General features: G+C 46.3%; 7 protein-coding genes across 8 annotated transcripts; 4 read left to right on the forward strand and 3 right to left on the reverse strand.

Annotated features, from left to right (window-relative positions):
• Nucleotides 1–777: 777 nt before the first annotated feature.
• LOC117897718 (dehydrogenase/reductase SDR family protein 7-like) lies at nt 778–2,192 on the reverse strand. Its single transcript, XM_034806743.1, has 5 exons — nt 1,970–2,192; nt 1,768–1,911; nt 1,497–1,713; nt 1,190–1,435; nt 778–1,129 (listed from the first exon to the last, which is right to left on the reverse strand). The coding sequence occupies exons 1-5, from the start codon at nt 2,129–2,131 to the stop codon at nt 918–920; spliced, it is 981 nt and encodes a 326-aa protein (XP_034662634.1). The 5' UTR covers nt 2,132–2,192; the 3' UTR covers nt 778–917.
• Nucleotides 2,193–2,491: 299 nt separating this feature from the next.
• Nucleotides 2,492–3,554, forward strand: LOC117897721 (complex I intermediate-associated protein 30, mitochondrial). Its single transcript, XM_034806747.1, has 2 exons — nt 2,492–3,015; nt 3,083–3,554. The coding sequence occupies exons 1-2, from the start codon at nt 2,545–2,547 to the stop codon at nt 3,497–3,499; spliced, it is 888 nt and encodes a 295-aa protein (XP_034662638.1). The 5' UTR covers nt 2,492–2,544; the 3' UTR covers nt 3,500–3,554.
• Nucleotides 3,555–3,809: 255 nt separating this feature from the next.
• LOC117897722 (probable glucosamine 6-phosphate N-acetyltransferase) lies at nt 3,810–5,821 on the forward strand. 2 transcript variants are annotated; one of them, XM_034806749.1, is made up of 5 exons: nt 3,810–3,950; nt 4,489–4,699; nt 4,758–4,885; nt 4,947–5,008; nt 5,072–5,821. In XM_034806749.1, the coding sequence occupies exons 1-5, from the start codon at nt 3,948–3,950 to the stop codon at nt 5,322–5,324; spliced, it is 657 nt and encodes a 218-aa protein (XP_034662640.1). In that variant the 5' UTR covers nt 3,810–3,947; the 3' UTR covers nt 5,325–5,821. The 2 variants fall into 2 exon arrangements, with proteins under 2 accessions (XP_034662640.1, XP_034662639.1); XM_034806748.1 differs by lacking the exon at nt 3,810–3,950 and adding an exon at nt 4,290–4,422.
• Nucleotides 5,727–8,724, reverse strand: LOC117897716 (GATOR complex protein WDR24). The gene is made up of 8 exons (XM_034806741.1): nt 8,561–8,724; nt 7,861–8,503; nt 7,461–7,796; nt 7,322–7,406; nt 7,104–7,259; nt 6,589–7,047; nt 6,340–6,525; nt 5,727–6,277 (listed from the first exon to the last, which is right to left on the reverse strand). Exons 1-8 carry the CDS (start codon nt 8,655–8,657, stop codon nt 5,921–5,923), a joined length of 2,319 nt encoding a protein of 772 aa, XP_034662632.1. The 5' UTR covers nt 8,658–8,724; the 3' UTR covers nt 5,727–5,920.
• Nucleotides 8,725–8,778: 54 nt separating this feature from the next.
• Nucleotides 8,779–11,008, forward strand: LOC117897717 (integrator complex subunit 11). The gene is made up of 3 exons (XM_034806742.1): nt 8,779–9,105; nt 9,222–10,196; nt 10,261–11,008. Exons 1-3 carry the CDS (start codon nt 8,892–8,894, stop codon nt 10,863–10,865), a joined length of 1,794 nt encoding a protein of 597 aa, XP_034662633.1. The 5' UTR covers nt 8,779–8,891; the 3' UTR covers nt 10,866–11,008.
• Nucleotides 11,009–11,023: 15 nt separating this feature from the next.
• LOC117897720 (ATP synthase subunit gamma, mitochondrial) lies at nt 11,024–12,218 on the reverse strand. The gene is made up of 2 exons (XM_034806745.1): nt 12,158–12,218; nt 11,024–12,097 (listed from the first exon to the last, which is right to left on the reverse strand). Exon 2 carries the CDS (start codon nt 12,073–12,075, stop codon nt 11,182–11,184), a length of 894 nt encoding a protein of 297 aa, XP_034662636.1. The 5' UTR covers nt 12,076–12,097; nt 12,158–12,218; the 3' UTR covers nt 11,024–11,181.
• A 686-nt stretch (nt 12,219–12,904) lies between these two features.
• Nucleotides 12,905–17,084, forward strand: LOC117899137 (N-terminal kinase-like protein). Its single transcript, XM_034808939.1, has 9 exons — nt 12,905–13,875; nt 13,934–14,157; nt 14,221–14,626; nt 14,685–15,327; nt 15,386–15,550; nt 15,616–15,761; nt 15,826–15,957; nt 16,013–16,424; nt 16,493–17,084. Exons 1-9 carry the CDS (start codon nt 13,495–13,497, stop codon nt 16,615–16,617), a joined length of 2,634 nt encoding a protein of 877 aa, XP_034664830.1. The 5' UTR covers nt 12,905–13,494; the 3' UTR covers nt 16,618–17,084.
• The last annotated feature ends 4,118 nt before the right edge of the window (nt 17,085–21,202 follow it).

A 21,202-nucleotide genomic window follows, 5' to 3' on the forward strand; every position in this document is an offset into this window, starting at 1 on the left:
GTACTGTATATAATATTAAATGCAAATGATTAATGTCTAAGCGGGAGAGATAAATCGGATCGGAGCCAGAGGGGACGGACCGACCGAGAGAGAGAGAGAGAGTATTTTGATGCGTGACAAAAAGACTATTTAGCGCGAAATGAACAATTTTTGTGTAATGTACATAAGAAATCGATTGATTTTAATCTATATATATACAGATGTGTGTATATGTATGTATAAATATAACTGTAAAACTGCAAACGATTTTTAAATCTGTATGTGTATTGTGTACCTCAATTGTAATTAATTTTTTTATACCTTTCACAAGATGGATTAATGCTATTTTTATAATTTAGCTAAATGAATTTGCATATAAGCACGCAACCCACAAAATGTCCTCCCATCACATCGTCACCCAGCTAGCCCCTAGTTAATGGCCAGTTTTCCATGTTGTCACAGACCGCATTAGCATCAGCATTCGCATCTAACCCCATCCCATCCAAGAACAAACATATTGTATTTTTGTCAATTAAGTGAGTCTTCAAGAGTCGAGTTCGAGCAAAACAAAACAAAACAAAAGAGATGAAAAACAAAAACCGAAGAGCAAAGAAGTGAATATTAGCATTTTACGAATAATCATTTTAAAACCAATCGACAACAATAATTAAATTAACGTACGTATTATTAGCGAACAAAAAGCATATGTGTGACAATTAAGTTGTACTTTATTTAACGATTACTACAATACTTTATTTATTAGTCTTAGGCAATAGCACGAGCAAACAAAAACACCACTAATTTTTAACCCTCACAACACACACACATATGTATATGCGATACTTTATAATTTCATCATTTTAAGTGAAATTCAATTAACAATAAAAACGAAACTAATACTTAAATACAAAACGTTTTCACATTCATTGTGCCACGCTCTAGCTCGTCTTCTTGTCTGCCTTCTCCAATTTTAATGCGCGCTTCGCCATTACCCAGAAGAACAGAGTGGGGCACAGATGGCGGAGGTAATAGGCGATCTTGGCCTGAATATCGCTAACGATAATGTCCGGCTCGTTGCGCAGAATGGACTTCAAAATGCGCTCAGCCAACTTATCAGGCGACATGCCCTTGGCTGTGGAGTCGTCCATTTCTGAAAAGCGAACATTGAAAATTGAATACTTGCACACGAGCATTTATATTGTTGACTTACTGCCATAGCTTTTGCCCGTTCCTGTGAGAGCATTCAATGAGAGCTGAGTGCGCACGTAGCCGGGACTGACGGTGGAGACGTTTATATTCTTGCTGGCCACCTCGGCACGGAGGGAGTCGGCAAAAGCCTGCATGGCATGCTTGGACGCGGAGTAAGCAGCTCTCTGGGGTATGGCAAACTTTCCCTGAACCGAGCTAATGAAACAGATGTGACCACTCTTGCGTTTGATCATGGATGGGAGGAGAGCTGGAAAGTAGAGAAATCGAATTATTGTTGGGTTTGTTAGGCATTGTAGAAGCACGCTCACCCTTGGTTAAAGCCACGCTGCCAAAATAGTTGACCACCATTATCTTGAGATCCACATCCACTGCCGTAGAGGCCACATCGGACCGCACACTGATGCCGCCGTTGTTGATCAGAATGTCCACTTGGTTGTACACGCCCAGAACGCGCGTAACAAAGTCCGGTATCGTGTTGAGCTCCGCTAGATCCAGGCCAAGCACAGTCGGTGGGTATGCAGGTTCCTAAATGCAGCAAATTAATGAATTACCTTAAATAATGACAGCTCTACACATTACCAAGTCCAGTGCCATGAGATCCTTTTTAACGCGCTCCAACTCTAAGGTACGCCGTGCTGCCAAAATCACTTTGCAGCCTGCACTGTAGAAAACATGAGCCAAGGCCTCACCAACGCCCGAGCTAGCGCCCGTAATGAGCACTACCTGGACGGGTTTTACATAAGGTAAGGAATCGCAAGAAGTTATAAAAATTAGTCATTACCTTGCCCGCCAACTGATTACGGAATTTCTGGGCACGGAATCGCTGCCATATATTGAAGAGTGCCAGAGGCAGCGCCACAGGCATTAGAATGGTACCCAGCACCCAGTAGAGCACATTCCAGTCAGTGCTTGGTGCACATTTTTCCAATTCTTCCACTTTCATTTTGGTACTTTGAACTTTTCGCAATTTTGTTTACAACAAATACACAAATATTCGCATTGACCTGTGACTTAGAGATGGAAAAAAATCGACTATTTGGTTTACTATTCTTGTTTGGAAATCGATGTTGTTTTGCGACCAATTGAAAATTAAAATGGAAATTCCTCTACCGAAAGGGTACAGCCATAGTGCAGCAGATATGGCCGATGCTTCAAATGCTTCAGAACACTTTAAAAATATTAACTTTGCTCCGACAAACATGATTCCCAACAGCCGCCAGCACTCTGTGAAAATCGAATTTTTCCCACCTCTACTGTGAATGCCAACAACTGTTGCGGTCGCAAAGGGAATGGCAGAAACGAACAGCTGATTGTTGTTACGCTACTGCAGCCGCTTTTGGGAACGCAAATGGGAATATGTACAATTTGCTAAGACAAGGACAGCGCTTGGGCTGCTGGATGCCGGCCGCCCAGCAGATACACACCACAGCCGTGCAGCGAACCTTTTGGGAGCGCGAAAAGAAATCCGGCTACAAGACGAAACTACCAGAGCCGTCCAAGAAACAGCTCATAATGGATGGTCTGCGTGACCTAAAGGAGGAGATAAAGCTGTGGCGGAAGGAAGTGACGGAGCACCTGGAAAGCGATCCTATACTGGTTTTTCGTCCGGGCGAAACGGATGTGGTGTTCGACTTTAAGGCTCCAGATGTGCTGGACAAGTGGACGGTTACCACCGATGCGGATCACGGCGAGGGCAAGAGCACGGGAGCCCTGGAGCTGAGTGCAGCGGGAGCGGGTCTCTTTCATGGCGAAGTCAACTCGAACCACACAAAGGATGGCATCATAAAGCGGACAGGCTATGCGAATATACGCACAAAGCGAGTGCGGGTTAGTAAGCATCCTCCTCAAAGGTGAAATTCCGTTTGCATCTTAATTGTCTGATTTTTCCCTGCAGAAATCCTTCAAGCGGGAGTCCACCTACGACTGGACGCAGTACAACATGCTGATCATGAAGGTGCGCGGCGATGGTCGCAGCTATCTGATCAATTTGCACACCGAGGGCTACTTTGATCTCATGTGGAATGACATCTATCACTATGTGCTGTACACCCGCGGCGGTCCCCATTGGCAGATCGCTAAGATACCCTTCTCCAAGTTCTTCTTATCCTCGAAGGGGCGTGTCCAGGATCGCCAAGGGGCCATACCATTGAATAGAGTAACCCATTTCGGCTTCTCTGTGGCGGCGAAAAAGGGTATGGATGGTCCATTTGGTCTGGAAATAGACTACGTCGGCCTGGAGTACGATCCCAGTCATCGGGAAGAGTTTGCCTATGAGATGTACCAGACGCCCAAGTATATTGTGGCTACGTAATGCCCTAATGTTATTTATTTGTAGAGAAATTAATTAAACGGCCGTTTTATGTTTAGCTCTCTCTCTCTCTGGCTCTCTTTAGTACTCTCCAATCTCGCTCTCTCTCTGTCTCTCTTGGTGCGTGTCTCTTTTCCATCAGCTGTTCAAATGTTTACTATTTAGTCGGAGCGCATTCAGGGTCATTTTGTTTGCAATTTCTGTATTTCTTGGGTGTTTCGGAAGGCATTCCCGCCCCTTCGTCATTACACGGCCACCGAATTGTGGCCCGACGTCCCCCCCAAGCGCTCTAGGTACTCGTCGAGCGCTGTAGCTGTTCGTTCGCCGCGTCTCAATTCAGTCTGCTCCGAAACTTTGGCCGATAAAAGCAGCGGAAAAGCTTCCGCTTCCAGTTTTTTAGTAGTGTTACGCCTGGTGCTCTATTATCAAACAGCAAACATTAGATAAAATCATGGTAAGTGCTGATGGGTGTATCATTTCTGGCTGCATTGCGTGGAATTTTGCCAGCAAGACAGCCACAAAACGAGCCGAAGAGGCAGCAACGTGACCATGTGGCAGTTCAGTCACCAGCACGGCTGTTCGACCTTGAGTGTACGTTTTCTTTCGCTTTTAATCCTGGCAAAAAACAATAACAAACTAAAATCAATAATGGCCATAAAACCAAGCGGCTCTTACACATTTTACCGGTTTCGTTCACGGCGAAGACTAGGAAATTTATGTGTGTCCAAACCAGTTGCTCTGGCCACCGAAAGTGAGGTCTAGGCGAAACGAAACGAAACCAGTTCTTGCTGCCATTCCTGTTATCGGTGCTTTTGTGTCTTGACTCGGTCTCCACCGTTACCTGTTGATTGTCTTGTGGCTCAGTTTTACCTCCAACAGCGTCACTTGCTGACGTGTTTAGTAGTCTGAAAATGGTGCAACACCCGGTAGAGAATACTAAATAAACATTCCCCATACATAACTAATCGCCCTTATCTGCTAATCAATTACAGCAAGAGACGTATCTGTACGATCCCAGCTTGCTGCTGAAGCTCGACTTTCATCGCACTCCGGCCACGTTCAAGCCATTCATATCAGCAACCAATCCCGGCGAGCCATGGATGAAGGTTCGCCCCCTCAAGGACACCGACTATGATCGTGGCTTCCTGCAGCTGCTCTCCCAGCTGACACACGTGGGGAATGTCAATCGCACACAGTTTTTAAGTGGGTAGATCCACACGCACACGAATCAATTGCATTTTACCTGTCGCTATTTTTGCAGCCCGCTTCTCGCAGATGAAGGCCAGCGGGGACTACTTTGTCACGGTTATAGAGGACACACGCAAGAACGAGATTATTGGAGCTGCCTCTCTGGTGATTGAGCGCAAGTTCATCCACAATTGCTCAGTGGTACGTTGAGAGAATCCTTCTTTATTCCTACCTTTCCTTAATTTTCTTCATAAACTTCCAGCGTGGGCGACTGGAGGATGTGGTGGTCAATGATACATATCGTGGCAAGCAACTGGGCAAGCTGTAAGCATATCCCTGCAAAAGTTCTTGGACTGTCGATTATGTTTTTCCACTTTCTATCTGCAGCATTGTGGTCACAGTCTCGCTGCTGGCCGAAGAACTTGGCTGCTACAAAATGTCGCTGGACTGCAAGGACAAGCTGATCAAGTTCTATGAATCTCTGGGATATGTGCTCCTACCCGGCAACTCCAATTCGATGACCATACGCTATGATGAAGGCACGACGCTGAAGCGCAATGCCACCTCCGCTATGGCTGGCACCAGCTCTGCTGCAGGGGGCGACTCCTGCCAAACTGTGAGCCTCGACTTTGCCTCTTGACAATTAGCCGCCAACGCTGCTCCAAAATCCAAGCTTTGAATTGATCCCTCAATCTCAAGGCTGCAACTGCGCGAGGCGCAATGTAAAGCATACGAAAATTGGAACCACAAAAAAAAAAGAAAACTTTCGCATACAATTTCCAACTAATCATTGCGCTTAGGGCACGATGGATTTTCTGGACAGTGTTGGCAGGCGGTGGTGTCCTTGTGGTGGGTAGACACTCTCTCGGGGGAACAAATCCCCATAAGGACATGCAATAAGTTATTTAGATTTAAAGAGGAATCTGGCAACAAATGTGTTGCTCTCTTTTTTTGTTTTTAATTCTTACAGAACTCTCAATTTTATAACTTTTTCTCTCCTTTCTGCTACTGAATGTGCGGCGGGGCGCTCTCAACTCACAACTTGAAAGGTAGTCGTTATATTGCCCTTTAAGAGCACCTTCATAAAGTAGCATTAACATTGATATACATTGAGACATAAATATACCTAAAAACTAATCAACAAACTGCTAGTTATTCCGGCGAGGAGACCCCTTGCATTCAGTTCAGATTCGGTTGGCAGGAAGCTGAGCCAAACTACTCAGCTTCTTCCGCGTCTCATGAATACGCGCACAAGTGGCCGCACTTGGGGCACTTTGAGTGCTTGGCAAAGTACTTCTGCAGATGCTCGATGTGGCCGCCGTGCGAGCAGCCCTGGCACCACGCGTACACTCCACGCACAATCAGACCGCAAACGCAGCACTTGGCCGACTGCATGGACTTGCATTTGTCGCAGTACCAGCCCACTTTGTTGCTCAGCTGACGGCCACAGTCGCCGCAGTTCGTGTTCATTGCCGTGGACTGCTGATTGAGTTGCTGCACGGAGCGTAGCCAGGATCGGTTGATCACCTCGCAGGCCTCGTTCCACAGCTCGTAGCGATGCAGTTGGTCCACATAGGTGTGAAACCAATGCTCCTAATGGAACAGAGAGCCATGAAAATACAAATTGAATGATGCTACGCGGACGGTCTACTTACAACCAGAGTGTCCTCCAGCGGCAGCAGCTTGCGGGCCTCACCAAGAGAAATTATCACAGTCAAAGCAGTTTGCACATCGCCCACGTCATTTAGCAGCATAAGAGCATCGGCCACAAATTTGTGTGGCTCCCACATCGGAATGGGCGGTACATGGCTGACCTTCAAAACCGTGGGTACATGCGGCGGCTGAAAGGAACACCAAAACTATTATTTACAATTCGATGAAACAAAATGATTCCTTCTGCTTACAGGAGACTTTTCATGGTCGGATGCCTTGATCTCCAGCTGTGGCCGCGCTGCCTGCACATCGTGATGTAGAGCAGGAAATGCCAGCGCCTTGGCAGCATCCGTGGGTCCCACATAAATGAAACCATTACGCAACAGCTCAAAGTTATCAAAGTTTATCTCGCTGATGATTTGCGTCTCGGAGAGTATCACTGAACTGGTCGGCGGATGCTCCACTCCACTGCCACCCAGCGGATCATCATCGTCGTTCGCAGGATCAATTTCATGAGTCGCCTCCTGGGCATTGCCATTCAAGTCCTGACTCGGGTCACTGCGTTGCTGTGGCCAATCACTAGGCACTTGAGTGGCACGCCGCTGGTTGATGGGATTCTTTTGATTCGAGAACGAAGAGCGATGCTCAAAAGGCGGCTCAAAGTGATTGCTGCCGTAGAAGAGCTTGAGAAAGTTCCACAAAGTAGTGGCCTGAAAATTATGACAATTTACAATAGCAATCAAATAATCCCAACTGATTCGCTTACATTGTGTCTGCCGTATTTCTTGGACACCTCCGAATTGTGCTCACACAGCTCGGCCAATTTCTTGCCGCTCATAATCAACTCCCGCGCACATCCAATAAAGCACTCATGCTCCTGGCGAGGTTTCGAATCCGATTCATTTAGGGGAAAGCCAGAAAACTGTTTTGAAGATTGCGGTTAAATTTGTAGCTTTAGGTTTAGCAATTTATCTTTTAGCTTACTGCATCTTTCACCATGAATTTGTACATCCTAGAATGGTCCAAGTGGAACTGAATGCTACCAGCAACAATGGACTTTCGGCGACTTCTGGGAATTGCAATTATTTACAAATGAATATTGAAAGAAATAGTTCAGACATACATGAAGCTGGAACTGGTTTTCGTGTTGGATGCGCCGCTCGTCTTGGGTGCGTATTCCTTGATTTTATTGGCAAACGATATGTCTCCGTATCGGCCCAGGCTGGCTCCCTGGGCATTGGCCTTCAACGCCGGCCGTGTGGCATCCTCGAAGGCGTGCTTGTGCAGAGTGGAGTCCTTGCTGGTGGAAAGCAGGCAATGGGAATCGTTGCCCAGCCAAGCAATGCCCGTCGTCACATTTGTGTGCTCATTGAAGCTGGCGAATGGTATATAGGGCCGACGTATGTCCCACACATGAATGCTGTAGTCCACCACCAAAGCACAGCTAGCGATGTGATATCTGTTGAGCAATAACAAGGATAGTCAGTAGTAATGATTTTGAGCCTAAATCTACATGTACGCACGTTCGTTCTGGTCGCCACTTGACTCGCCCCACCACAGCTATCGTGTGTATTGTGTACTCCAGGCCTGGCCTTCCATCCATGTCCCACACCTTAATCTGCTTGTCGCGACTGCCGGTGGCCAGCCAGTTGCGCGTGGGATGCCAGTCACAGGTGTAGACGGGTCCATAATGCGCCGTGAACTGCACCATGCACTTGTCCCACTTGCGCATATCCCAGAGCTGGACGGTGCCGTTCTCCGAAACGGCTGAGAATATATTTTGTGCGTGTGGACTGAATTTGACATCGCGCACCGACTCCGAGTTGCTGAAGTATGTGTTCACGGACTTGTCCGATCGTATGTCAAAGCACTTGATGGTGCCATCCTGGGAGCCAGAGATCAATATGTTGGGTTCGCTGCTGTGGAACGTCACCGTGTGGGCTGTGCGCTCGTGCTCGTTGTAGACAAGCACCTGCTTCTGGCGTCCGCACTTGGAGTGGTCCCAAACGGACACGACGCCATTGGTGGCAGCTGTGGCCAAAAGATTGCAGTCCATGGTGCTCCAGGCAACGTCATTGGACGAGTAGCTGAGATTTTGGTTCTTCCCGCCACGCATATTGCAAACTTCCCTAAATCCATAGTCGTCTATGGAGTAGACCTTGAGCACTGTGAAAGCAAAGAATGTAACTTTGGTCCGTGTAACGTTTAAATAATGTGTCTTACAGCTGCGCCCGGCCACTGCGATCAGAGTATTGTCCTTGCTGAGGGCCAAGGCATTGGCATGACCCTCCATGCAGATCCGAGCGTCGGGGAATCGCATTTTTTAGAACAATTAATTACAATTTTCAAAACAAAAACACTTCCGCCCGTCCCGTCCGCCTTGATAAGAGTTGACGCAGTGTTGCCACACCGTGCGTTTGGTTTTGTGTGGCAGCACCCTCTTTTCGCCCTCGCTGTGTTTACAAATCGGCACGGAAAATTTTACACTCTTTAATTGGTAAAACAATTAATTGTTGAACGACAAAAACGGTCGGTTAAGCGACCTGCATTTGCCATGCCGGACATAAAGATAACACCACTCGGTGCCGGCCAGGATGTGGGCCGCAGCTGCCTCCTTCTGTCGATGGGCGGCAAAAATATAATGCTCGACTGTGGCATGCATATGGGCTACAACGATGAGCGGCGATTCCCGGACTTCTCCTACATTGTGCCCGAAGGACCCATAACCAGCCACATCGACTGTGTGATCATATCCCACTTTCACCTGGGTGAGTAGTGCGCCTTGGCCTGGCCTCCACTGCGCCTTATCTCTGATGAAATTTCATTAGACGGTCTAATCGTTTTCCCCCAAATGTATGTGCACTTATCAATGGCTGGTATTCAGATCACTGTGGCGCTTTGCCCTACATGTCGGAGATTGTGGGCTACAATGGGCCCATTTACATGACACATCCGACCAAGGCGATTGCGCCGATCCTGCTCGAGGATATGCGAAAGGTGGCCGTGGAGCGGAAGGGCGAGTCGAACTTCTTCACCACGCAAATGATCAAGGACTGCATGAAGAAGGTCATACCGGTGACACTGCATCAGAGCATGATGGTGGACACCGATCTGGAGATCAAGGCCTACTATGCCGGTCACGTGCTGGGCGCTGCCATGTTCTGGATCAAGGTTGGCTCCCAGAGCGTCGTCTACACTGGCGACTACAACATGACGCCGGACCGCCATCTGGGCGCTGCCTGGATCGACAAGTGCCGGCCCGATCTGCTCATCTCCGAGAGCACCTATGCCACCACAATACGCGACTCGAAGCGTTGTCGCGAGCGCGACTTCCTCAAGAAGGTGCACGAGTGTGTGGCGCGGGGCGGCAAAGTGCTGATACCTGTCTTTGCCCTGGGACGTGCCCAGGAGCTGTGCATATTGCTGGAGACCTACTGGGAGCGCATGAACCTCAAATATCCCATCTACTTCGCACTGGGCCTCACCGAGAAGGCCAACACGTACTACAAGATGTTCATCACATGGACGAACCAGAAGATACGCAAGACATTCGTCCATCGTAATATGTTTGACTTCAAGCACATCAAACCGTTCGACAAGGCTTACATTGATAATCCCGGCGCAATGGTTGTATTTGCCACACCGGGCATGCTGCATGCCGGCCTCTCGCTGCAAATATTCAAAAAGTGGGCGCCAAACGAGAACAACATGGTCATCATGCCCGGCTACTGTGTCCAGGGCACCGTGGGCAACAAGATACTCGGCGGTGCCAAGAAGGTTGAGTTCGAAAATCGTCAAGTGGTTGAGGTCAAAATGGCAGTGGAGTACATGAGCTTCTCGGCGCATGCCGATGCCAAAGGTTTGTATCAAACATCAGCTCCTGCGACGGCATTCTTTGAGGAAGTTGTTTTGTTTTATTGCAGGCATAATGCAGCTGATTCAAAACTGTGAGCCGAAGAACGTGATGCTCGTCCATGGCGAGGCGGAGAAGATGAAGTTCTTGCGCTCAAAGATCAAGGACGAGTTCAATTTGGAAACATACATGCCCGCCAATGGCGAGACCTGTGTGATCTCCACGCCCGTTAGAATACCCGTAGACGCATCCGTGTCCCTGCTGAAGGCCGAGGCTCGGTCGTACAATGCCCAGCCGCCGGATCCGAAGCGGCGACGACTCATCCATGGCGTACTGGTGATGAAGGACAATCGAATAATGCTGCAAAATCTAACAGATGCCCTCAAGGAGATCGGCATCAATCGGCATGTGATGCGCTTCACGTCCAAGGTGAAAATTGACGATCCCGGCCCAACGGCGCTTACCAGCGAACGACTGAAGCTACTGCTGGAGGAGAAACTAGTCGGCTGGACGGTGGCACTGCAAGATAATGGCTCCATCACCATTGAGTCCGTTGAGGTGAAGGTGGAGGAGGATGCCAAGGATCCCAAGCAGAAAACGCTGTTGATTTCATGGACCAACCAGGACGAGGACATTGGTGCCTACATACTCAATGTGCTGCAGAACATGTGCTAGAGCCCAGCGAAACTCCCCCACATATATGCCTTAATTCCATAGTTTTCTAAGCACAAAGTGTCGGATATCGTTTTTCCGAATATCTAAATGAATGAAAATAAAACATAAAGTGTCCAAAATCCATCAGAAATTGGATAAATCAAGGCCCAATAGTTCTGTTCGTTCGTTCCACGCTATTTATTCTGGGAGTTATTCAGAAAGACTTTAACATTAATGTAATCCAAGGCGTTGCTCCTAGCACCTTGAATCATATGCAATTACTTTATATATCGTCGGAGCTGTTCGAACTGGAGTTTCCGTGGGGACAGACGACAGCTTATGTGAGGGCAGCAGCACCAGAGATGATCTCAATCAGCTCGCGAGTGATGACAGCCTGTCTGGTGCGGTTGAATGTGAGAGTAAGTTTGTCAATCATCTCACCGGCGTTCTTGGAAGCATTGTCCATGGCCGTCATACGGGAGGACTGCTCCGAGCAGGCACCCTCCTTCATGGTGAAGAAGATGAGGGATGCCAGCGAGAACTCCAAGTAGCTCTTGATGACATCGCTGTCGAGCGAGTCGTAAGTGGCAAGTTTCTCCGACTTCTCGACCGTGGGGCCACTGAAGATGGGCAGTGTGCTGCACTGGTACGACACCACGGACTTGAACTTGTTGTACACGATCTTGCCCTCGGTGTACTCGTAGCCAGTGTTCAGGACCTCGTGAGCGATCTTCGAGGCATCCAGGAAGGTGGGTGGCAGACGGCCGATTTCGTTGGCCACCATCAGGATGTTCTTTCCGTAGAGACGGGCCAGGATGGCACGGGACTTGTCGCCCACGCAGAACACCTTGGTGTTGGTATCATCTACGGCCAGCTCGCCGCGGATCAGACGCGCCACACCAGTGTGAACGGCACCGCACAGACCACGGTCCGATGTCACGGCGATGAGCAGCTTCTTGGGCTCGGCCTTCTCATCGGGCACGATCTCGGTCTTTTCGAAAAACTGCTGGGCACCAATGCCGTAAGGACGCGCCGCCTTCAAATCACGCTCGGCACGGGCGTATTTGGCAGCGGACACCATCTTCATCGATTGCGTAATTTTCTGAATGTTCTTCACCGATTTCAGGCGCATGGAAATGGTCTTCAAAGTGGCCATGCCACGCTGCTGCTGGGCCAGCATGGTGGCTTCAATGGCCATGGGCAGCAAAAGCGTAGTGCGTTGCATCATCATCCTGTGAGCTGTTGAAGATTCCCTGCTCAGAAAATTGGCAAAAAGTTACACACACACAGCAAAAATCGGCCCGAAAAATTACCTGCGTTAGGTTACGACGATCAGTGTGACCGCGGACTTTTCGATACAATGTATACCCGTCGAACTTTTAGAAATATACCCAAATATACCAAAATATACTTTAACATATACCATAAACATACCGAGGAAGTTTATATTCCTCAATTTTGATATTCAATTAAATAGTAAAAGATAATTAAGACTCTCAGCACCGCACATATAATTTAATGCGACTGGTGAATCAATTCGCTACAATTATTATAAGACTCCCTTTTATTGGACTGTACATAAAAAAGGTTTTAGCCAAGAATGTAAGAGAATAACCTTTTAATTTACATGGTAACTACATATTTGCTACATATCATCGGCTAATTTAGGTAGTATGGTAATTTTGGCGGTGACATCCTTTTATTTTAAAAAGAGCAAACGTCCATACATTTAGAAATAATAGTTGAAACATACCTACCTCCATATACTAATATTCCGTAAATATGCCTAGAACTCAATCAGTTTTGACATCGCAAAAATTGTGTTCGAATTTATCTACAGATAAAACCAAGGGCTGCCACATGTCAAAATAATTTGTCCCCTCAAAGTTTGATCAAATTCATCGTGAATTATGGAAATTTTGATTGCAATCCTGAGATATATTGTAAAACGAATTTTAAATTATAAAAAAGTTTTATTTTAAACCGAACCTCACCGTATCATCACGAAGCAAACATCTTATCGATGTGCGAAATGTAACCCGCGACAATCAGCTGCTCGCTGCTGCGATAGTTCGAAAGAAGAAGAGAAAAAGCTGACGTACTCGGGAAAAGAAATATTTTACCCAATAATTTAACTTCCTCCTTCAACCCAAAAGCCAAGCTTAACACTTATTAGACTTCACTTCCGACCTGAACGATGGAACCACACAAAACTCAAAGCGGATAACAAGGCCCCCCACCCCCTCCATCGAGTACTGTGTGCTGGAAAATTGTTGCTGCGCACAGGAGAGGAGACGTACACGACAGACGTAGACAAATCAAACGGGTGAAAAAAGAGGTCCAAAGCTGCGAGGCGGGCTTGGCTAACGTATGACGGAGATAAAGATAAAGACCCACAGTCAGTGCATTCGAGAAAAGATACCAGCTGGCAAAATCAAGCGAAAAGTGGAGCTAATTCGTACAACTTGGTGCCTTCAACAATAATCAACAGCAACAGCTGCGTGAGTGTGTTTGTGTGTGCAATAGTGTGTGTGTGTGTTGTGTGTGCGTGTGTTGGGTGCGCAGTGTTGTTGGTGCCGTCGTCGTCGTTGTTGCGTCGTGGTGGTCGTGACACAACAGTAACAAAATATTGAGCCGTCGAGCAAAACACATGATGTGGTCGTTCTTCTCGCGCGACTCCACCAAAGACTTCCCCTACGACATTGGTGAACCAGTCAGTGGCTTCGACAACTACTCCATATGGACGCTGCACAAGGCCAAACGCAAAGGCACCCTCGAGGAGGTCTCCGTCTTTGTCTACGACATACGCAGCGGCTCTGACACGAAATGTGAGCTGGCCAAGGCGGCATTGAAGCGGCTGAAAACGTTGCGTCACCCCAGCATACTGCAGTACTTGGACTCACTGGAGACGGACAAGATGCTGTACGTGGCCACGGAGGCGGTGGATCCACTGGGCACATATTTCACCAAACTGGCCACAGACAATGTCCAAAAGGGCCTCTACCTGGCCTGGGGCATCTTCCAGATCACGGTAAGCCTCTGATTGCACTCAATAAATGTTCCAATTGACTCAATAAATCCTCTTTCAGCGTGCCCTGTCCTTCCTGAACAACGATGGCAATCTGAGGCATAACAACGTGTCTGCCTGGTCGGTATTTGTCAACGCTTCGGGCGAGTGGAAGCTGGGCAGCCTGGAGTATGTTTCCGCCGCCGATGGCAATCCCATGCCGCCGGTGAAGATCCCAGTCACCCTGGAGGTCTACGACTCGCCCGAGAAGAACGATCAGAGCAAGCTCAAGGCGGCCACCAAATGGTAAAGCTCTCATGCGACTCTTTCGTTAGAATTGACTTCAACTTTGTGCTTCTTCTCCGCCAGTTCTGTGGACATGTGGGGCCTGGGCTGCCTCGTGTGGGAGGCATTTAATGGGGTTCTTAAGCAGCGCTCGAACCTCAAGGATATCGATCACATACCCAAATCCCTGCAGTCGCTCTACTGCGAGCTGGTGGGTGCCTCGCCTTCGAATCGCCCTAATCCGGCGGATATCATAACCCGCTGTCGGAAGCCCGGCGGGTTCTTCAAGAACGATTTGGTGGACACTCTGCTCTTTCTGGAAGAAATTCAAATCAAAGACAAGGCGGAAAAGAATCGGTTCTTTAGTGGCCTCACCACACACTTGGACAACTTTCCCGATAATGTGTGCAAGCACAAGATACTTCCACAGCTGATAAACTCGTACGAGTATGGAGATGCGGGTTCCGCTGTGCTGGCGCCCATGTTCAAGGTAGGCCCATGGTAATGCCCTCTAAAGATCAGTCAGTATTCCCAACTCTCTTTTGCAGCTGGGCAAACTGTTGGACGAGGTGGAGTATCAGAAGCGGATTGTGCCCTGCGTCGTTAAGTTGTTTGCCTCCACGGATCGTGTGACTCGCTCTCGCCTGCTGCAGCAGCTGGATCTGTTCATTGCCCATCTGCAGCCACAGGTGGTCAACGATCAAATATTCCCGCAGGTGGCTCATGGCTTTCTGGACACAAACGCCACTATACGCGAGCAGACGGTCAAATCGATAATTCACTTGGCTCCCAAGCTGAATTACAATAATCTCAATGTGGAGGTGCTGCGCCATTTTGCGCGTCTGCAGGCTCGCGATGATCAGGGTGGCATCCGGACCAATACGACCGTGTGTCTGGGCAAAATTGCACCGCACTTGCACCCGCAGGTGCGTCAGCGTGTCCTGGTCTCTGCCTTCATACGTGCCATGCGAGATCCATTCCCGCCGGCACGTGTTGCCGGCGTCCTGGCGCTGGCCGCCACCCAGCAGTACTTTTTGCTCAGCGAGGTGGCCAATCGGGTCTTGCCGTCGCTGTGTTCGCTGAGTGTTGACCCGGAGAAGACAGTGCGCGATCCGGCGTTTAAAACCATACGCGGATTCCTGGGCAAGCTGGAGAAGGTCTCCGAGGATCCCAGCTTGCGTGAGACGATGGGTGAGACTTTGAAGCCAGATTAATGCCTTAACGAAATGCTAAAATATTTATTTTGCAGAGGCTGATGTGCACACGGCTACCCCATCGATCGGTAATGCTGCAGCCACCTGGGCGGGATGGGCCGTGACGGCCGTTACAGCCAAGTTCTATCGCAGCCAAAGTGATTCATCTAGACCAAGACCGCCTTTAACTGGACGCAATCTATCTAAGCCAGCGTCGCTTGGTGAGTTAACCCCATGCTCCTACCTTTGATTGGGAGCTAACTTGGATTGTTTTTTGTTATTTCAGAGCAACCATCGAGCAGCAGCCTTTCGACAACCACAAGTAGTGTTACCTCAATGACCTCGCTGGAGCATGAAAGCAATGAGACCTCCGCATCGGCCTCCGACTATGGCAACAACGATTGGGACAACGAAAACTGGGGAGAAATGGATGTGAGTATAATGCTAAGAAACCATTCGGAACATACATTTCATGGGTTTTCCCACACAATTACAGACCTCTCAGGATCCTAGCAGTCCGCTGGCAGCCAGCTCCAACAATGGTGGAGCATTGGTGGCACCCAATGCCCTGATTGAGGTGCGCGATGGGTGGGACAATGAGGAATGGGGTAGCCTTGAAGAGGATCCGGTAAGATCATAAATGTCTCCATGGCTTATTCCATACTGATTGCCATTCATTGTAGTGCGAGGAGGAGGAGCAGGCGGAACAGGAACACCAGCAGCAGCAGCTTTTGGCAAGACAATCGATATCCTCCACAACATCATCCAGTCAACAGCAGCATCGGCCGCTTCTGCCGCACCAGCATACGCACCAACAGCAGCTGCAGCAACACGAACTAAACGAGCTAATCGAACCGCTGGCCAAGCTCAATTCCCATGTGACGTCGCCGTCGAAGAGCCAGCAGCAGAACATGCTGCGGCCCAAGGAGCTGCCCAATCTATCCAGCAGCAATACGTCGCCCACGTCGGCAACTGCCAATTGCAATAACATAAGCCCGCCTTCGTCGCATTTGAACAATTCGACGAATAATGCAAATTGGAATAGCGATTCGTGGGCCGATGGTGAATTCGAGACGCTGGATGAGCCGGGTATGGGTGAGTTCTCTTACTCCTCAGAGAGTGTTAGGTGGATCTCCTGCTAATGCGAATCCTCTGCTCTTTAGGAAATAAAATGGATGAGGCGCGGCGCAAGCGGGAGGAGAAGAAACTGCAGCGACAACGTGAACTGGAGGCTCGTCGGGCACAGCGAGCGACCGGCCCATTGAAATTGGGCGCCAAAAAGCTTTAAAACTAATAACCGAATAACAGCATTGTGTGTGTTGCATAGCTGTTATTTCCATCCCCCCCTACGTACATTTAAGCTCCCAAAAGTGTATTTGTATATTTCTAAATGCGTGTGTGCAGTCCCCGTGTAAGCGTGTCCTTTGTGTTTCGTACTCGTAAATGTTTTGCATTCAATGCATTCTCAGTGTTTTTGGAACCTACACTTTCGATACAGTTTATAGCCATATTATACATAGATGTAATGCTGGCACCGATATTCACTAATGTATCCTCTCTATTACGATATTTCAAATGTAAAGCACTGTAATTAAAAATGTAATTTATATTTATATAAAAGGAAACCAACCCCCACGCCCCCAAGCAGTAGTTAGTAAATATTAAACTTAACATTTGTACTTTTTAGTAATCGAAAGAAATCAACTAAAATATAACAATGAGCCAGCCCTTGCAGGGCCAACTCATCGAAGCCTGTGTTGAGATTACACTTTGATATTAGAAATGTTGTAAGAGAAAGCATGTCCAAGGTCCGATTACTGGAGCAGCATATGTCAGTACATTTGCATATATGCAGGGAATTCTGGTGTAAATTGAGAGTGAATGGATTCAATATCAAAGATGAAAGATGGATAAACGGAGAGTGAAGTCTTTTCTCACTTGTACTATGAATGTCTCTCTCTGTGCGGGTGTGTGTGTGTGTGCGTTTTCCTTAATTAGTTTACTCGCCAATTTTCCAAGCTAGAAAAGAAAAGAAAAGTATTCCATAATAGATTTTCTAGCAGCGCTGTAAGAGGACAAAATTTAAATGAATAAATACAAAAAAAACAAACAAAACAAAACGTATTTTTGCGAATAGAGAGCGTAACCAAAAAATTGTGAATTTTAATACATAAATATACAAAAAAATAATACGAAGTAAATATTTTTATATAGTTCATAATAAATGGAATCGAATTAAATAGAACCAACAGCGACTAAACAAAAAGAGAAAAGATAAACCCAAACCAAACACAAGCAATTAGTGAATGGAAACAAATTTTGATAGCTTTTCCACAGAAATAACATTTTTGAATCGTATGTAGTAGAAATTGCACTTGTTATATTGATGATAGGTATCGAATCCTAGTTTTGCTACAGCTGTACATTCAAGCATAACTATGTTTGTGTGCACATTTGTATGCTAGGATCGTGATTTATTGCGTTTTCTTTTTCTACGACATTTTTGAAGTATTTCCCCGAGAAAGGAACAGCACCAAACCGCAAGGCCATTTATTGCATGTGAAAACTATTAGAGTTGCCTAAGCATTACAAATCACACTGAAAACTTTTCAAAGTCCTGTACATATACAAATTTAAGGATACCAGATTATGCATACATATTCCTCAACATATATGCCGATTTTTTCCAATACCTCAATATCAGTGTACAATTTTTCCATAATATATTTTTGAAGTACGAAATAATAACCCAAAATGAAAGTAACAAAAAATGCAAACAAGTGTTGAATTTTTGAAATCTCATTGTTGTCTGTGTGTATGGGAAAACATATACCTTTTGCATGCATTCAAGCAAACATATTGTATATTTGTAATTTATGCAACTCGGTCCACAGCCCCCGCCCGCCCCGTCAGTCTACAGTCTCTCGTTCCTCTAACAGCCCCTGGCATTTATTGGCAAAACATTTTTCGTATAGCAAAAAAAGTTCTCTCAAAAAATGCAACATTCGAATAAACTAAAAGCGAAAAAGCAAAGGAAAAAAAATATAATTGAAATATGGAAAATTTATTGTTTAGACAAATTTTTAAGACTGCAAAAATAATCATAAAATTCATTTAAAGTGCTAATGATAAAAACCAAAAAGGAAAGAAAAAACCAACATTATTTAGTACTAATCATCAATAAATTTTGAAATAATAAAAAACGTTTTCAATTTTGTTGGGACTTTAGTTTCGCTCTTCCGCACTTTTCCTGCTTTAATTTGAGTCCAAAATCTACGAAATAACTTATATTATGGGGTGGCTCTTCCACATCTGGTTGTGCAGACACAAAGCGGATATAGGCATGTTTTTCCAACTGTTTGCAATCTTCGAACGCTAATTGCAACAATTCAGACTGAACGAACGCTTTTATTTGGCCTTGGTTTTGACAGCTGTTTTGGCCAGCTTCGAGGATAATTTAGATCGGTTGGAAACGATAAAGTGGTAAAGAACGGAAAAGAGCAAACAAACGAGTGGAAGGCGTAAGGCAACTTTGCCAGCTGAACAAATGTACAGCCAAGGTCAGGGCATTGGTTATCAATCAATTTATGTTTTAATGCAAACTTGACAGCTTTCTATACATTTTTTGTAGCATACTTTTGTGTAGCATAGCCAAAGCATCAAATATCGTTCAGCACTCTTATCCTTCTCAAAACCAACTGAAATGGGTCTGAATCTGCATGAATGTCCCCCAATGTCAGCACATGGAGTGCTATTTTTAAGAGTGCGACTGCAAAACTTTGCTTTTCTCACGCGCTCGTTTCGCAGCTAATTTGTTGCAACTTTGCCTGGTGGCAAATGGGCGAGTATGTACTTGCAACTAAAGCTGCCACTCAGCTGCCAATCTGGGGGTCAGAGCTGCCCTTGCCGTGAGTAATTGCCTCACCCATTGGCGAGGCGACTGGAGGCTTGCGGCTTCGGCTATGCCTAAAATAGTTTTTACGCTAAGTAAAATAACCAAAACGAAACCAGAAGAAAATAAGACCTGGAATGCTATTAATAGACGCTGAAGTCATTCCGTTGAGGGGGAGGTAGCCACAGCCACAGCCGTAGCCGTCGTTGTCGCCGTATCGCAACGATGGAGCTGCACTTGCATTACTCATACGCCTTGCCCTCCCAGATCTCGCGTGTCTAATTGTGCGGCAGAAAATGAAGCGAGCAGCAATTGCCTCTGCCTCTGTGTATAATTAAATAGTTTGTCGTGATAAAGTTGTGCAAATATTGAGATCATTATGGTAATTTCAGTTGCAGCAAATCCATCAGCAGCAGCAGCAGCATCTTGGCCATTCATTTTTCGCTTATTAAACTTGAAAATATGTTTCGTTTCTCTGTTGTTATTCTGTGTGGATTTGTCACCGATGTTGAAGCGATGCCGGCAATCGGTGCCGATTGGGCACGCAGGTGTGCGGCAAACAGCATTCAACGAAAATGCACATAATTTGTGAGCTCTAAGCGGCCACAAAATGCATTAATTGTTGTTACTATTGTTATTTCGCTTAAGTTTCCTATAAGAAACAAATGTTGAAAGGCTGCACTGAGTTCTGGATAGGTGTGTTACGAGAGCTATTAAAAGTGTTGCTCAGGATTAATTGCTAGTTGGGATTGTCAGTCGAAGTACCTGAATCTAATGGAGATTCAGAAACATTAGTTTAGATCTAGTTGTATCTATTATTATCGAAACTTTCACTCTTTCAACAGTTGGAAAAAGGTCAAAGCTTAATGTTTGTGAGAATATTAATTTTCCTTTGACATCTGATTATTATACTCTCAATTGCAATGACTGCTCCACTTGTTCCTTTAGCGTTTCATTTTCTATTTTTCTATTGTAGGTATCTCATAGTCGTTACACAAACATTACCCATCTTAGTGTTTTTGTTTTGCGACTTTGGACTTCGGCAAAACGCCTCGCATTCGATTCAATCAAAGCGCAACGCTTGCCTCGGATCGCCTCGCCTTTGGCTTTATTTTCGGCATCTTTTGTTGTTGTCGCTGTTGCAGTTGTTACAAAAATTGTTGAAAATTGTAAATTAGCTGCAGTTTGCATTGGTTAATGTTTCTACATTTGTTCTCCGTTTCTGGGAGCGGTCTATTTAGCATTTACATAGCCTCAACATTCTGTCGCAGCTGGATGTTTTAGACACATTTCCTCCAACTGCGACTGATGACATTTGTGTTTGTGCATATTTAAACAATTCATTATTGCAGACCATAAAACATTTTGCATCCACGTGATGCAGCTACTACTATGCGTGCGTAAGCAGGTGCCTAATCCTACACTAAAACGGATAACATCTCAAGTCACGGGGCTTCTCCAGATAGGAAACTTCTATCAACTAAAAGTAACACCAGGAGTGCTAAAAAACGACAGGAAAATGCACGTAAATATTTGTAACTGCCAGAAGGAAGCTTTTCATGCACTAGCAGTATTTCCGCTGATATATTACTCTCAAGCTCGTTGGCGGGGAGTGGGCCTTGGGGTATTCCAACAGAAACCCACCGATATGAAGACTTCATGAAATCCAGAGTGAGTCATGGGGTTTTCCCCGGCATTAACCCCGAATAGGGCCATGCCTGGAACATACAAACATACTAATTCGTATTTATGATATTTATTTTTTGTTGCAAGTTTCCGTTTTGTACAAATACGAGGCAAACAGACAAATAATTATTATGATGAACCAATATTTGGCCAGGGCAAATGGACAAACCCCCAGATCAAACAAGGCCCATCCGAGTATGGCAAAACACGATCTTCAATAGAAAAGCAAACCACAAAACCCAACCAAGATAAGACATGGAAATGTCGTACTCTGAGTGCGTGCCCCGTTTGATAA

The sequence above is a fragment of the Drosophila subobscura genome, chromosome O, assembly GCF_008121235.1.
Source record: "Drosophila subobscura isolate 14011-0131.10 chromosome O, UCBerk_Dsub_1.0, whole genome shotgun sequence".
NCBI classification, from domain to species: Eukaryota; Metazoa; Arthropoda; class Insecta; order Diptera; family Drosophilidae; genus Drosophila; species Drosophila subobscura.